We start from the raw sequence: 15,253 nt of genomic DNA, 5'->3' as shown, positions 1-15,253 counted from the left end.
AAGGGGCCGATATAAAATCATGGAGATGAACACCGAAGCTGAATGGATAGAAAACACGACAGATAATGAGATCCCGGATTATGTGGAACGTACGCTTATGTTGGGTCCGAATTTCAACATTGAGGATAGAAGAAAACTTCCGTACGTCGAACTAGTCGCAAGCATTGAAAAAGAAATCCAGAACAGGGAAAACGCAGATGAGATTAGGTCGGAAGTCTCCAATGCGATGATCAATCACATCAACTGGATAGAAAATCGTACGTGGGCCAAACGAAACGTATGCTGGAAGTGAGGGTAGCGGAACATAAAAACGATTGCAGAAGTAGAAACCCGAGATCAGGACTAGCAGTACACGCAATGGAAGAAGGACATGTCTTCAATTTTGAAAACACCGCAATACTGGAAAGCATAGATAACCCGGCGACCAGGATGATAGCGGAGGTATTCCACATCAAAATGCAAGGGGAAAGTCGAACGGTGAACCTGAAGCGTGAGTGTGGAAACTTTAACACCACCTACAACGGACTATTGGCTCGGCTCTGCAGAAAGTCGAAACCCCGAATGCGGCCGAACACTGCCGATGACGGAGTGGGCGATGTAGGGGGCTAGGTAGAAAATATATATTAGTATAGTTTTTCAGACTTGACCGACAGGTTGCACACAGCAATTAGTAAGTGTAGAATGTTGGAGTATAAAATTATAATTTGACTAAATAATAAATGTTTTAGGCGTCTGATGATGGTCGAAGCAAAGTAGACCGAAACGCGTTACGCAAATGATAGCTGTTTTTTAATTTTCTCACCGAAAAAAGCCAATAAAAAAGGAAAAGTAAATACTCACGGTGATCAACCCAACCAAAATAATAATTCTAACTTTAAGTAAGATTTAGTTTCAGCTCGTAGTCGACAGCGAGGATAAAAAATTTGCTTTTAGTTATTAAGATACTTTAGAAAGTAAGCTACCAGATATAATTGGCGTCGTTAAACATTAATTTGTATTTGTGCCGTATCAAATGAATTATAGATGAAGAAAAAAAAAGTCAGTTGTCGGAGGTTTGAGTCTCGGCTCGGAAGAGGCTGTTAGTGTCGGTAGGATCGAAGCGCTAGCCCCCCCCCCCCCCCCTTTGTACTACCTTGAAGAGAAGATATTGGTTACATCCACATAATGTGAAAGATCATTTTAAGACTTATCCCAATTTGATGTAAGAATGTTCAGAATTAGTTTCGCTTCGACGCATATTGATTTTGTGAAATAGAACTTCGTGTGAAAAAGACCGGCTTTTTCAAGTGCATTTTTCGAAATAAGATCAGTGAAACAGGAAGTGTAAAACGACCCGGTGACAAGCTATTTCATTCGCACTCCTGCTCAACATGTCGGCAACAAGCTCGACGGGCTTTGGCAAAATATAGAACTGTGTTGTTTAGGCTAAAGAGCAAGACATTCACAATTGGGTTGTTCAGCTGTATCAGTTTTATATATCATCTTTAAGAGCTGAATTTTCTAAGCAAATCATGATTTTAAAAAAATTTCTATCGTTATTCTTCGGTTTTAAAATTACGATTTACAACAGTTCTAAACCTGCTAGAAATCGCTACAATAACAGTTCGCCCAAGTACCAACTGTCATTGGGAGCATGCATAAATGACGTAGCTTTTTTTAAGGTTTTTTTGATTCCCTCCTACCACATCGTAGCATTTCGTCACAAAGACTCCCCTTCTAGATAATTATGTAGGTTTGTAACAATCCTCCTCCATGATTTTTTTCTACAAATTTTACTATCAAAAACATACATTGTATCATGAATGAACTAGAAAAGAGAAGAAAGTATTAAAAACGACCCTAAACAGACAAAACAGTGATAAAAGGATCAATTTGCAAAAATCCAATTTTTTTTAGTTTGCTGCGTAGCTTGGCTTGACCCCCCCTCCCTTCCCATTGTCACATTTCGTCACCAAGCTGCAAACCTCTCCCCTCCTCATCAAATGCTACGTCATTTATGGATGTTTCCATTCATGCGATTTAGATTTTTTATTTTGCATTCAAAAATTGAAGGACAATGATATAAAATTACTTTTGCTTAGAAAGTTACACTCTTTCAGCAGATATATAAAAACCAGAAATCCGTGAATAGCTAAACAACACAATTAAGACATGCTGTAAGAATTGCGACAGTTACTCAGAACTACTCACTTTTTTTGCGTTTTTTCACGCGGTACAGAATATCGGAGCGGAGAATACCGTTTGCAAAGTAGTACAACCATATTATCCGTTCGTACAACCACATTATCCGTTGCTCCAGAAGCTTATCCAAGTTTACCTAATGTCATCCTGCTAATTTTTATTCCATCGTATGTCGCATCAATGAGTCCAAAACCCATATACCTTCAGAGTTTGGATCTTGGTTAATCGATAAAACATGTGATGTAATGTAATAACGGGATGAAATTTATATTTGATTTATGACAACGGTAAAGTTTCAAACTAAATTTTATAAATAACTGTCGCTAACACATGATACAAACGTGAGAGGAAGATCTTCGCAATAATTGCATCATTAACAGTTTCGAACACCCGGTTTTAATAAGCATTGATTGTGGTTCGTGTTCCAAACCAACATGTACGGGACATCAGATAGCTTTTGTTGATAGTTTCACTTACCTTCGCTACTACGCTATATTATATTTTTTTCGAATATAGAATATTGCACAAATGTGAAACTTCGCTGTTTTGGCACAACGTTTTTGCATAACCGTCAATTTAAAACATCGCATAAATTGTGCAACTTCATACCACTGTCGCAAAGGCATAAACGTACACGACATATAAATATTGCTGAGAGCAAAAGAAAATTCATTTGAGATTTTTCAGTCCTCTTTGTGTACACTTTCTGTTTGATCATATACCTGAAGTGAGAGGATCAAAAGTGGTCGTGCGGTTGACCGATCCTAAGTGAGTAGAAAAAACCCTGAAACCACTGGCATCTCACTGGAAGCTTGAGCTCGCCCCAGCAAGAGTCATTGTAAATATAAAGGCAACCAACTTCTCGCAGGTAAAAATGACGAAATAAAGAAAACACAACGCAATTGAGGCTAGATTTGTCTTGCAGCAAAAGATCACACCGCGACACGTCAACCACGTGCTCAACTCAAGCGATCCCTATGACTACGGTCCAAGTATAGCATCATCCAACGCGATTTGGTCTGCTAGTCAGGATTCGCGGGCACATTGAAAACTATCAGCGCAGGCACATCGATCGAGTACCATTAGGCAAGCACAGGAGGCCTTCAACAGGTACAGTTTTTTTTATTCTCGCTTATTTTCCGTCGGTCTAGTTCCGCCACTGTAGTTGTGCCAATCACCGACGCCCGGGAAGGCGACTCCATCCAGGACCCTAACTCATGACCCGTTGATTAACGGACCGGCGCCAACGGCTTTACTTCCTCATGCGATGGAAGGCGTGATCCCAGGGATTTTCAACAGGTACAGTTGCACCACAACGAGGATCTTCCGAATGCGAAAATAACGATCAATGCCTCATCAGAGGGCCTTTTATTTGCAGGCCAAAACGTGATCAAGCGTAGACTAGCGATCCCAGGGGAATTTTGGGCCACCAGATCGAGCTCGAGAGACGTTCCAAGCGGGTCGGTGTTGTAATACTCACCTGTGATCCTCCTCAACGAGCGTACCTGTAAAAAAGCGCGTGAAAAACCCTTACCCCGGAACTTGTGGCCGTGTGAAACGGATAGTGACGCCGGTGAGAAATTTTCGTTTAGTGAAACATAGCTGGAGAACGGGCGCGAGGCCTCACGCTTTCAACGACTTGCAGGCGGCACTCTAGGGCAGTACGGTACCGGCTGCTGAAGCTGCAGTGAAGCGGTGCGAGACGATGGTGGTGCCTTCAGCGCCAGAGTAACCGGCACGGGCGTGTATGGCGCGACAAAAGATCGAGAGCGGCGGTCGGAGTGCGGTTAACGTCGTGTCACTTTGTCTGTCGTGTACTATTTAAGACCATTGTAGATGTGAGAATGGAGAGATAAACTGTATGTATAGCTAGCAATAGATATAAGTCCACAATGATCGCAATGTTTATTTTTAAGTCACCTATTCCCGTAAACGCTACCTTGCATGGATGACTTAAGGGTATTGTGATTGATTAGATTTCATTCAATCTTGTATTAGCAAGTAATCCTCAGTACTTAGTGTGTGTTGTGCATTGACTGCGAAGTCTACGTGCATTGACTTGAGCGACCTCTCACGGGTTGAGGAGAAAGTGGAACAGATTAGAACTATATGTTTTATAGGTTCTCGGAACAAGCGCATCCCCCTGCTTCAGTCCATCCAACGTTACGAACGCGGCTGATGCCTCGCCAGCTATCCGCACGCACGATTTCGATCCCTCCAGCGTCATACGACTCAGCTTAATTAGTTTCGTAGGGAAACCGTGTTCCTCGATTCCGTTAACGATCTCAATCTTAAGAACAGGATACTGGAGAGCACATTATATGCGGAGTTGAGCAACGTTATGCCTCGATAGTTGCCACAATCCAATCGATGACCCTTCTTATAGATAGGGCATATGAGGCCTTCCAACCAGTCGTTCGGCATTTGTTCATCCGCCCAGATCCTTAGTATTATCTGGTGGATCGCATAGTACAGCCGCTCGCTTCCCGCTTCTAGAAGTTCGGCCGGGATACCGTCCTTCACAGCGGTCTTGCCGTTTACCAGCTCACTGATCACCTTTTTCACATCTTCCTGTGTTGGTGGCTCCACAGCTTGTTCGTCACTCATAATCGTCATCCTGTTCGTGCTCTTGCTCGGCTCCTCACCATTCAATAGCGCCAGAAAATGCTCCTTCCACCTGTCTGCAACCGTCGGTTTATCAGTAAGCAGGTTGCCGTCCTTGTCATTACACATGACCGGCACAGGTAAATTCCTGCTTCTGACTCTGTTGACAGTTCTATAGAATCTCCGCACGTCGTTCTGAGCATAGCTGTTCTCTGCGCTGGCGAGCACCTGCTCCTCGTACTCGCGCTTCTTCCGACGGTGGATTCTATTTTCGGCAGCTCTTGCCCCCCTGTACCTCTCTGCGGCTCCTGGCACGGTTCTTCTCATCTGTCGCTCTCTGACACTCGGCATCGAACCAGCCATTAGGCTGCTCCACAGCCCATTTATGTCTTCCACTCCTTCCTCCTGCTGTTCTGCGATTCGTTGATCCAGCTTTCTGGCGTATTCTGCTGTCACGCCAATGTTGAAACGTGTCGTTTTCTCTGTGCGAGATTTCAGCACGTTCGAAAACCGTGCACGGATCTTACAAACGACGAGATAATGATCGGAGTCAATTTTTGGGCCCCGAAAAGACCTAACATTAGTAACATCCGAAAAGTGCCGACCGTCAATCAGTACGTGATCAATCTGGGAGCAAGTTTCCGAATATTCAAACATGGAAAATAGGAGCAACATATAGCCATTCCTTTGGCCGCGGCAAAGTTTATCAGCCTCAGGCCGTTTTTATTAGTTGACGAGTGGAAACTATGCCTTCCAATGACCGAACAGAAGAATCCCTCCCTCTCAACCTGTGCGTTTGCGTCTCCGATGACGACTTTTACGTCGTGTTTTGGGCACTCGTCATAGATTCGCTCATGCTTGTCATAGAATTCATCTTTGACTTCATCGGATTTGTCGTTTGTCGGTGCGTAGATGTTGATTAAACTCTTGTTGAAGAATTTGCTTATAATCCTCAACACGCATATATGGTCATCTACGGGCCTCCACCGGATGACTCTTGTTTTCTGATTTCCCATCACTACGAAACCGACGCCCCGTTCCGCTGCTTTGCCGCCACTGTAGTAGATGTGGTACTGCGGAAGTGCGTGCAATAGAGTCTACTGCACAGAATTCCCCTTCTCCGGAATTTGGCCACCAAATCTCCTGAATCACTGCAATTTGGCCTCCCTGCCGCTGTAGTTCTCGAGCAAGCAAACCAGCCCGCGCCGGTTCATTGCGAGATCGGACGTTCCCAGTACCCAATTTCCAACCGTTTGCCTTAATCTTTTTTCGTGTTCGTAGCCTAGGTCTTTGCCGATTGATCCGTTCCGTATTTCTAAATTCGTTGTTCGTGGTTGAAGAAAGGTTTCGGTATGCTACCTTACCATGGTCGCGATACCTTCATCCTGCTGATGGGGCTGCCATCTTAGGTGTAGCTGGCGGGATACAGCATTCCATAATTCAGTAGCCCGCTCCGGGTCAGACGCTGTTGTACGCCGTCCCTAATATGGGGATACAGCCGCGTACGACCCCCTTCCAAGTCAGCATACGACCATAGCTTCCACCGGGGGTTGGTTACCCGATCTCCGCTAAGGTTACTCGTATTCCGGTCAGCACCACGTGGAGGTTGGGATAGGAGTTGGTGGGCAGAGGTGAATGGCCACATTAGGGTCTCAAGTTACACGTGTCCAGCCGTTTTCCAACCCCGTTACCCAATAACAGCTTTCAATTTCCTTTCATATTCCTACACATTATTCATAAGCATAACTGCTACCAAGACACTGTATAACTAAAGTAGTATCTAAGCTCATTTCCATCGTATCAGAATTGTCAGAATAAAGCAAACTGCAACATAGCAATTTTTTTGTTAGGCTGGCTAAATATGAATATTCTACCAGTGCAGTTAAAATTGTTTTAACTTCAATTTGATTCTTTCAATGTTCGGGTAGCGAAACATTCTACTGACGATCGAGTACAGGGTTAAGTTAACCTTTGGTGATTAGTTTCCAGTCACCTGATTATAGCTTTTGAAAGGACAACAAAACATAACCATACCGGAAGTGTTCGTAGCTCTTTTCGCTATTCGACTGTATATCACTTGGCCTTTTTTTGGAATACAATGGATCCAGAGATCTGAAACAATTAAGAAATACAAAAACATTATTAAATACTAAAATAATTGAAAAATAAAGACGTATATATACATTTATTTATAACGATGTATATATATATACATTACATTACATACATTTACATACATTTTATATATATATATATATATATATATATATATATATATATATATATATATATATATATATATATATATATATATATATATATATATATATATATTAGGGTGGGTCGATTTAAAAATCGCTTAGGCACATATGATTTTCGGATTTTAGGGATCAAAATAAGATACTTTTCTCAAGAAACCATACCTCTAAAATGAATTCTGATGTCCCTTGTACTAACGTGTAGGTACCCAAAAGGTCAAATTTCAAAAAATCCTGTTTTGACCCATTTAGAGTGACCCAATCGAGTCCAAATGTATGACCGACCCCCACTAACTTTGGAGGGCTGACCCACCCATGCTAGTGTTACCCCCTGGGACCCCCCTAGGGGGTCTCTCATACAAAAATATAAAAAAATATCAAAAAATCACCATTTTTTGCACTTTATATGACAAAAATCAGTGAAATGGCTTTTATTTTTCCGCACAAATGAAGTTTCTAGGAAAAAAATGTTTTTTTTTGTTTTTGGATTTTTGTTTTCTCTTTAAAAATTTATTCGATCAGAACATAGGAAAGAAACTAAAAAATTATTGTTTGAAGTCTTTTTTGGTTTCAACATTGGGCAATTTCGCACGGCTCTCTAATGTCGCCTCCATAACAGCCTCTACATTTTCCGATATTACTCGTTTGGAAACGCTAGCTAGCAGTTGAACGTGTTGTTCCGTTCCTTGTATATGTAATGGAATATGCGGATCAGTAAATGGTGAATCATCTTCATTTCAACATGCTATCAATGTTTCATACGGAATGATTCGCGTGAATGGTGGTTCAAATACGTTATTTTTATCAGTCAAATCGATCATTTTCGTGTAATCGAAGCAATGGAAGTTTATATCTGTTTTTTTTTATTCTCTAAGTTCCGATGGGTCTTCAACATTGTCTCGATATCGTAAAATTTTCTTGATAGCAGAGTCGCGCACCACTTTCCTATCATCAAACAACATTGATAGCAAGATATTTTCCGAATGTGCAAAATATGGATTATTTTTAATTACATGATTGACAACAGTGCGTAAATTTGGCTCCAGAAATTGTGCCCAAGTAATGTACTTGAAAAATAATACACTACCGTACACGACAGAGCTGTAATACTTGATATTAAAATACATTGGCACATAAACCTTTAATTATAAATTCAACCAGAATTCTTAAATTTTTAGGTGGTTTTTTCATTGTCACATATAATCGTAATAATCTAGCGGCCTTGGTGAGCCAGCGAGAATGTACAATTTTCCCTGGTTTAATGTTTGCCAGATCCACAGAAACCGCGCCATTAGAAATTGCATGTGCCATGTCGTATAAGTACTGCGAATCGGTGGAATATTCGTGCTGTTCTGCAACAGGAGGCATATTTTCCAACGCAATTCTCTGAAAGTCGCTTACCACCTAAAAATATATAATAATTAAATAAATTTATTATGATTTCACCATTCAAAATGTTAGAAAATTATAATAAATGAGTGATAGCAATGACTCACCGGAAGAGCTTCAGAATTTTCAATTTGCTTGCTTAGTTTCCCGGTTGTTGATGTTGGTCCAGTGGTGGATGATTTATCCAAAACCCCAAACAAATGTCGAAACGGAAGTTCGTTGAAGTGTAGAAGGCAAACAAACCAATGCAATGGTCTTTTTAGCAGCAATCCGAATCTTCGTATAATTCCACCGTGTGTGCCAGTGTTTGTTGGCTCACCGTCAGTGCATATGCCAATCAATGCATCCAGAGATATGTTTTTATCGTTGAAAAATTCATTCAATTTTGTTGTTTTGTATTCAGCACTTTCCTCTACCAGTCTTGCGTAACCAATCAATCGAGAATTCGGTTCTCTCAAAATAACAAGGTGAGGTTCTTTTACCATCCTACTATGATACTTACCATCAATTTTTTCTCTCGTATAAGTATCATCTTTTCTGCCGTCGAATGAAAACGCTATTAAACTGGAATCATCAAACCTTTTGCGGAGCACTATTCGTCTGCATTTCTCTCTTTCTCTACGAACTTTCGATTTATCCATGATGAGAGGTTCGCCATGCTGATCTTTCATTTCAAAATCTTTGAAAAGACTGGTTGCCAATGCTGACGCTACTCTATCAGACACACCAAATCTGTCACACATCAAGGCAAAGTTAAAACAATCGTATCTTTCTGTGTATTGTGAACTTGTGCTTCTATTCATAACATCTTCATCAACCGTCATCGGTACGTCTACGTATGTTGTATCTTCGGGATCTTCGTATGTTGGCATTGTTGGCATTGATGACGATTTTCTTGCTCTTCAAATTCCATCAGAAATGCATCAATTGTTAGTCTTCTCTGTTTATGTTGATCGTGCATAAACTCTTTGAGGCGTTCTGGAACCAAACCGCAGTTACATTGAGCTGCCGTCAAATCGCATTTACATGCTCCAATATAAAAAATTTCGTTCAGAGTACCGGTAAACACTAAAAGGTCTCTATTCGTCTTCTTAATTTCGGCTTGGTATTTGTCAACCAATCTATTCAATTTAACAGCAACATATTTTTTTGAAATTATTTCCATACCAAGTTTTTCCCAAATTCCAACCAACCTATCTGTTACGTGATTAGAGAATTGTTTATAAGAAAACTTTTTTTGTTCTGTTTTTGCACGTTCGCTTAAGTAAAAATAATATCTCAAGATATCCAGATCTGTTGGTAAATTAATATCATTCAAATCAGAAGACACACCAAAAACAGCAACATCATGCTTGGGTATATGACTCATTGGGTTTTCGATAGCTGATGATGTTGTTGCTATTTCACCTTGCGGGTTCATTGCAAACTAAAAAAAAATATATTTTGACTTTAACAATTTTCACTTTCACTTTCAGGTTTTTATTTTAGGTGTTGACTCTTTGGCGGACGATGTAGAATGATTTATGTTGACGTTTCTATCCTATACGAAACCTACACTAGTTCTACACAGAGTGAATAGATAGAGTGAGCAGAGAGAAATTCAGTCAAAACAGCAACACGGTTTTTTATGTATCCACCAAAATATTTTTCCGGCAGCCCCTTTTTGCTCAAGTTCCAGTTGACTTCAACGGAGTGTTGTTATTGTCAGAGTGAAAAGATAGTTATTGTATTTAAGTTTAAAACAAGTTCGTTTGATAAAGTTTGATAGAGATAGATAAAATGAAGTGCGTTTTGTGTAATAACAAAAAACAGTAAGGAATGTGAGTTTTTTTCGGTTCCCGAAGAATCCGATTGTGAGGAAACAGTGGATGGATTTTTGTTGCCTTCCAGCAGACTATTTCATTGACGAAAACACCCGACTTTGCAGTGTTCGTTTGTTTTTTCTGGTTTCAGACTCTGCGTCACTCTATTTATTCACTCTGGTTCTACAGTGTGCGTGGGAACAGTGGAAACGGAGCGTCCGTGCGTGGTAGCCGTTGTGGTAGCATACCAGCGGTGCTCGCCTGACTGGTCGAAATAAAAATATTACATATGATGTAACAGAGTGATATACGATTTTATGTTCAAAAGGACGCCAACTGCAAACGCCATCTGCAATGAGAATGGCTCAGAAATATGTGTAATTGTGTATGTATGCGCTGAAGACTCAGGACCGAATCCCATGCGAAGCAGGAGAAAACAAAAATCCAAAAACAAAAATAAACATTTTTTTCCTAGAAACTTCATTTGTGCGGAAAAATAATAGCCATTTCACTGATTTTTGTCATATAAAGTGCCAAAAATGGTGATTTTTTGATATTTTTTGATATTTTTGTATGGGAGACCCCCTAGGGGGGTCCCAGGGGGGTAACACTAGCATGAATTGGTCGGCCCTCCAAAGTTAGTGGGGGTCGGTCATACATTTGGACTCGACTGGGGCACTCTAAATGGGTCAAAACAGGATTTTTTGAAATTTGACCTTTTGGGTACCTACACGTTAGTACAAGGGACATCAGAATTCATTTTAGAGGTATGGTTTTCTGAGCAAAGTATCTTATTTTGATCCCTAGAATCCGAAAATCATATGTGCCTAAGCGATTTTTTGATCTCCTACAAATCGAACCGCCCTATATTATATATATATATATATATATATATATATATATATATATATATATATATATATATATATATATATATATATATCATGCAGAAGTGCCTGGATGACTGCCTCTTTCCGGACAGGTGGAAGCGACAGAGATTGGTGCTGTTGCCGAAGGCTGGGAAACCGCCAGGGGACCCATCGGCATACAGACCTATCTGTCTGCTGGACGCTACGGGCAAGGGGCTTGAGAGGATTATCCTCAACAGACTGGTGAAGTACACAGAGGGTGTAAACGGTCTGGCAAGTAACCAGTTCGGCTTCCGGAAAGGTAGATCCACGCTGGATGCTATTCTCTCTGTCACCAAGACGGCAGAGGTAGCACTCCAGCGTAAGAGTTGGGGCATTCGCTATTGCGCAATCGTCACGCTTGACGTGAAGAATGCATTCAATAGCGCCAGTTGGGACTCCATAGCGCTCGCGCTTAGGAGCATCCACGTACCGGTGTCGTTTTACAAGATTTTGGAAAATTATTCCCAGAATCGGGTACTAGTTTACAACACGGAGGAGGGTCAGAAGTGCGTCCCAATCACTGCAGGGGTACCGCAAGGTTCCATCCTGGGCCCGGTGTTGTGGAATGTCATGTATGACGGGGTGTTGAAACTAAAGTTCCCTGTAGGAGTTGTGATCGTCGGTTTCGCAGACGACATCACGCTAGAGGTCTACGGCGAGTCGATCCAAGAGGTCGAGTTGACGGCCGCGCACTGCATACGCAAGGTCGAAGACTGGATGCACTCTAGGAAACTGGAGTTAGCGCACCAGAAAACGGAGGTTACGGTTGTGAACAACCGCAAATTAGAGCAACAGGCGGTGGTCAGAGTCGGTGACTGCACCATTACCTCAAGGCGTTCCTTGAAGCTCTTAGGGGTTATGGTTGACGATAAGCTCACATTTAAGAGTCACGTCGACTATGCCTGTAAGAGGGCTTCAACGGCCACTGCAGGACTATCTCGAATGATGTCGAATAGCTCAGCGGTATATGGCAGCAAGCGTAACTTCTTGCCAGCGTGGTTTCGTCCATACTTAGGTATGGTGGGCCAGCGTGGTCCAAAGCGTTAGGTACCACCAGTCATCGTCGTGAACTGGAAAGTACCTACAGGCTCATGTGCCTGAGGGTTGTGAGCGCGTACCGTACAGTGTCATACGACGCAATCTGCGTCCTGTCCGGCATGATGCCTATCAGCATAGCCATTAAGGAGGACGTAGAATGCTTCGATCAACGTGACACAAGGGGTATACGAGGCACCAGAAGGTCATTCTCGATGATCAGATGGCAGCAGGAATGGTCCAATTCCGTAAAGGGTAGATGGACGCATCGACTTATTCCGGACGTATCCGGATGGGTCGGGAGGCGCCATGGAGAAGTTAACTTCCACTTGACACAGATTCTGTCAGGTCATGGTTGCTTCAGGCAGTATCTACACAGATTCGGGCATGCGGGGTCCCCATGTGTCCCGAGTGCGCGGATGCGGAAGAGACTGCTGAGCATGTCTTCTTCGTGTGCCCTCGTTTTGTGCATGCGCGGAGCGACATGATGGTAGTGAGCGGGCCAGACACCACTCCGGACAACCTAGTTCGGAGGATGTGTGAAGACCCAAACATTTGGAGGGCGGTTTGTACAGCCGCCTCTCAAATAGTTTTAGAATTGCAAAACAGGCGACAGGTTGACCACCGACACGCCAGTGTTAGCTAACGGCCAGTCTCCAGGTTAGTTAGCTAAGCTAGCAAAAATACCTAAAGAACCAAGAGGGTGCACAGAGCACAAAAGCCGCTCCCCGAAGCAATACCTAGCGGTGGCCCCGGGGAGTATTATGGGCTGGAGACTGGAGGGGTTTTAGTGGGTCCGGTCACTGATTCAAACCAACCCCACACTCCCTGAGGTTGGTCACCTCAGGGGTTTGGATGCAAATTTCCCCTCCACCTGAAACAAAAAAAAAACTAAAAAAAATATATATATAAATATATATATATATATATATATATATATATATATATATATATATATATATATATATATATATATATATATATATATATATATATATATATATATATATATATATATATATATATATATATATATATATATATATATATATATATATAAAACAATATCGCACGCAAGCCTGGGGGGCTTATGCGGTCTCGATCAACTAGATTAGTTGAGAGAATTCGTTATCGATATTGTTTTTGGCACATTTTGCATGTGTAGGATAAGTACAACGCGCCTCCCGACCCATCCGGATGCCGGACAGGACGCAGATTGCGTCGTATGACACTGTACGGTACGCGCTCACAACCCTCAGGCACATGTGTGACGTCACACCCTGCGAAGAACCGTCACGAGCCTTATAATTAAAGTAAAATGTTGTTCCTAGGAGGGCATAGCCTTCTGCTATGCTTTAGTCAGGCGAAACATTTGGTTCCCTTGACAGAGGACCGCGAACGACTCTGTCAACACTCTATGTATCAACAGATTATGCCATAGGTGGCAAAGAACTTCGCGCAGCCTTCTGCTGTGCCACCGGCAAACAAACTGAACCAAAATAAACAAGTTTTGTGTTGTAAACAAAACGCCGCCTGTACTTTAGCAGTACTAGATTAGGTTAAGAGATTAGTAAGGTAAACAGAGAGTGGAGAAAGTCTCTCTCTCTGAGTTACCGGTAGGGTATATTTAAGTAGTGATGTACGAAAATAAAGTCAGTTAGTCCACGTTAATCTGTGTGTATTAATTCCGCGCCCATTGCGCGTACAGGGTTTTCTAGAGAAAGTCCTGGTAGGTTATACCCAGGATATAGGTATACCTACACATGTGGTGACAGCGCGTGGTCTTTTCTGCGCCATTGAATCTTTTCTTTAATCTTCGGACGTATCTCGGAAGTCAGACGCGGTCGTAAACTCGGTCGTAGTAATCACGCTAAGGGAGCAAAAAGAAAAAGTAGTGGTTTAAATATCGGTGGTTCAGTGAAAAATGAAATAGTTTTTCGGAGTTTTAATCCAAGTAGTGCTCGCGGAGGAAAAAGAGTGTGTTATTTTAAAAAAAAAAAAAGGAAAAAAAGAGAACTGAAGAAAAAGTACTTAACGATTTATCGAGGTCAGCAGCTTGGAAAGTAGTGCTGCTAGTGAAAGAGAAAAAAAAAAGAAAAACGAAAATCGAGAAAAGACGTTGACAAAAAGTGTTCTCTTTTCTCGCTTTTTGGCATGGAAGTGAACTGAGTTGGTGGCAAACCCAAGCGAGTGACATTCGTATGCGGGGAAAAGGTGCTGTGTTTTTCTGCTGAAGACGACTTGTAAAGTGAGATCGTTTTTTTTCATGTAAGTGTCAGTTTCGACGTTGGCAGATATTCGATATAGTGAATTGTCGTATTAAGAAGGTGCCGAAGTTACGTAGTGGAAATTGAAGTCAACAACGATGACCGGCCCTGTGTCAAGGATATTCGGGTGAGTGAGTCATTTCCTTTTTAATTATGCGGCATATTGCAAAAGCAGAATAGGTGTTAGACGGTTATGACCATAAATGTCAAGATTAAAAGAGCTTAAGGATTATGTCTACCAGGAGTACCATAATCTGAGCAATAACATAAACAGGCCGAGAACGCGGGCGGCAGTCGCTAATAGAAGAAAATTATTAAGCGACGCTGTAAACGACTTTTCGGAAATTTTAAAAGGGTATGAAAATTCGAATTTAACGCCAGAACATTGGAATAGATTAACAGATCAGTACACACTTGTTCAATCGAAAGTGTGTCTGGCATTGAAAATCTTAAATAACTCGGCGATTGTTCCTGAGCCAAACAGAAATAAAAGATTATCAGAAAATTGTCTTGAGTTTGAGACATCAGATCTTGCAGAAGATCAGTTGGCGAACTTAGAGCGATCGGTGATTTTTGAAGATCCCCCGCTTTCATCGACCCTTGTAGAAACTCAGGAATCAGGGGAGGAGAAGCACGACGGAGAGCGCGGAAACCGCGCAAGCGCACTTGAACAATTAGAAAAATAAGAAGAAGAATTCGTTAAAAAAAGCCTCCAAATCAGCGAGGTAGAAATTCAAGACACACCCAGTTTTGGGGATCATATCGAAAATTTAAAAAACATATTCTGTAGAAGCAGTTTTATCATC

The 15,253-nt window shown here is 41.7% G+C and overlaps 1 protein-coding gene across 1 annotated transcript; it reads right to left on the bottom strand.

Moving 5' to 3' along the window:
• Positions 1-515: 515 nt before the first annotated feature.
• On the bottom strand, positions 516-9,741 carry LOC129720136 (uncharacterized). Its single transcript, XM_055671569.1, has 3 exons — positions 8,540-9,741; positions 8,289-8,447; positions 516-605 (listed from the first exon to the last, which is right to left on the bottom strand). The coding sequence occupies exons 1-3, from the start codon at positions 9,311-9,313 to the stop codon at positions 516-518; spliced, it is 1,023 nt and encodes a 340-aa protein (XP_055527544.1). The 5' UTR covers positions 9,314-9,741.
• Positions 9,742-15,253: the final 5,512 nt, after the last annotated feature.

Source organism: Wyeomyia smithii, chromosome 2 (genome assembly GCF_029784165.1).
Source record: "Wyeomyia smithii strain HCP4-BCI-WySm-NY-G18 chromosome 2, ASM2978416v1, whole genome shotgun sequence".
NCBI lineage: Eukaryota > Metazoa > Arthropoda > Insecta > Diptera > Culicidae > Wyeomyia > Wyeomyia smithii.
The sequence above is the reverse complement of the archived record's forward strand: the minus strand, read 5'-3'. Positions and strand labels throughout refer to the sequence as shown.

What these genes read in the sequence shown, in the direction of transcription:
- LOC129720136 (XM_055671569.1), bottom strand. Translation starts at nt 9,313, where the DNA reads ATGCCAACAATGCCAACATACGAAGATCCCGAAGATACAACATACGTA. An exon ending in AAAATTCTGAAGCTCTTCCG is followed by an intron (nt 8,448 to 8,539) that starts GTGAGTCATTGC and finishes ATATATTTTTAG; the next exon opens with GTGGTAAGCGACTTTCAGAG. An exon ending in ACATTAAACCAGGGAAAATT is followed by an intron (nt 606 to 8,288) that starts GTACATTCTCGC and finishes TTTTCTACCTAG; the next exon opens with CCCCCTACATCGCCCACTCC.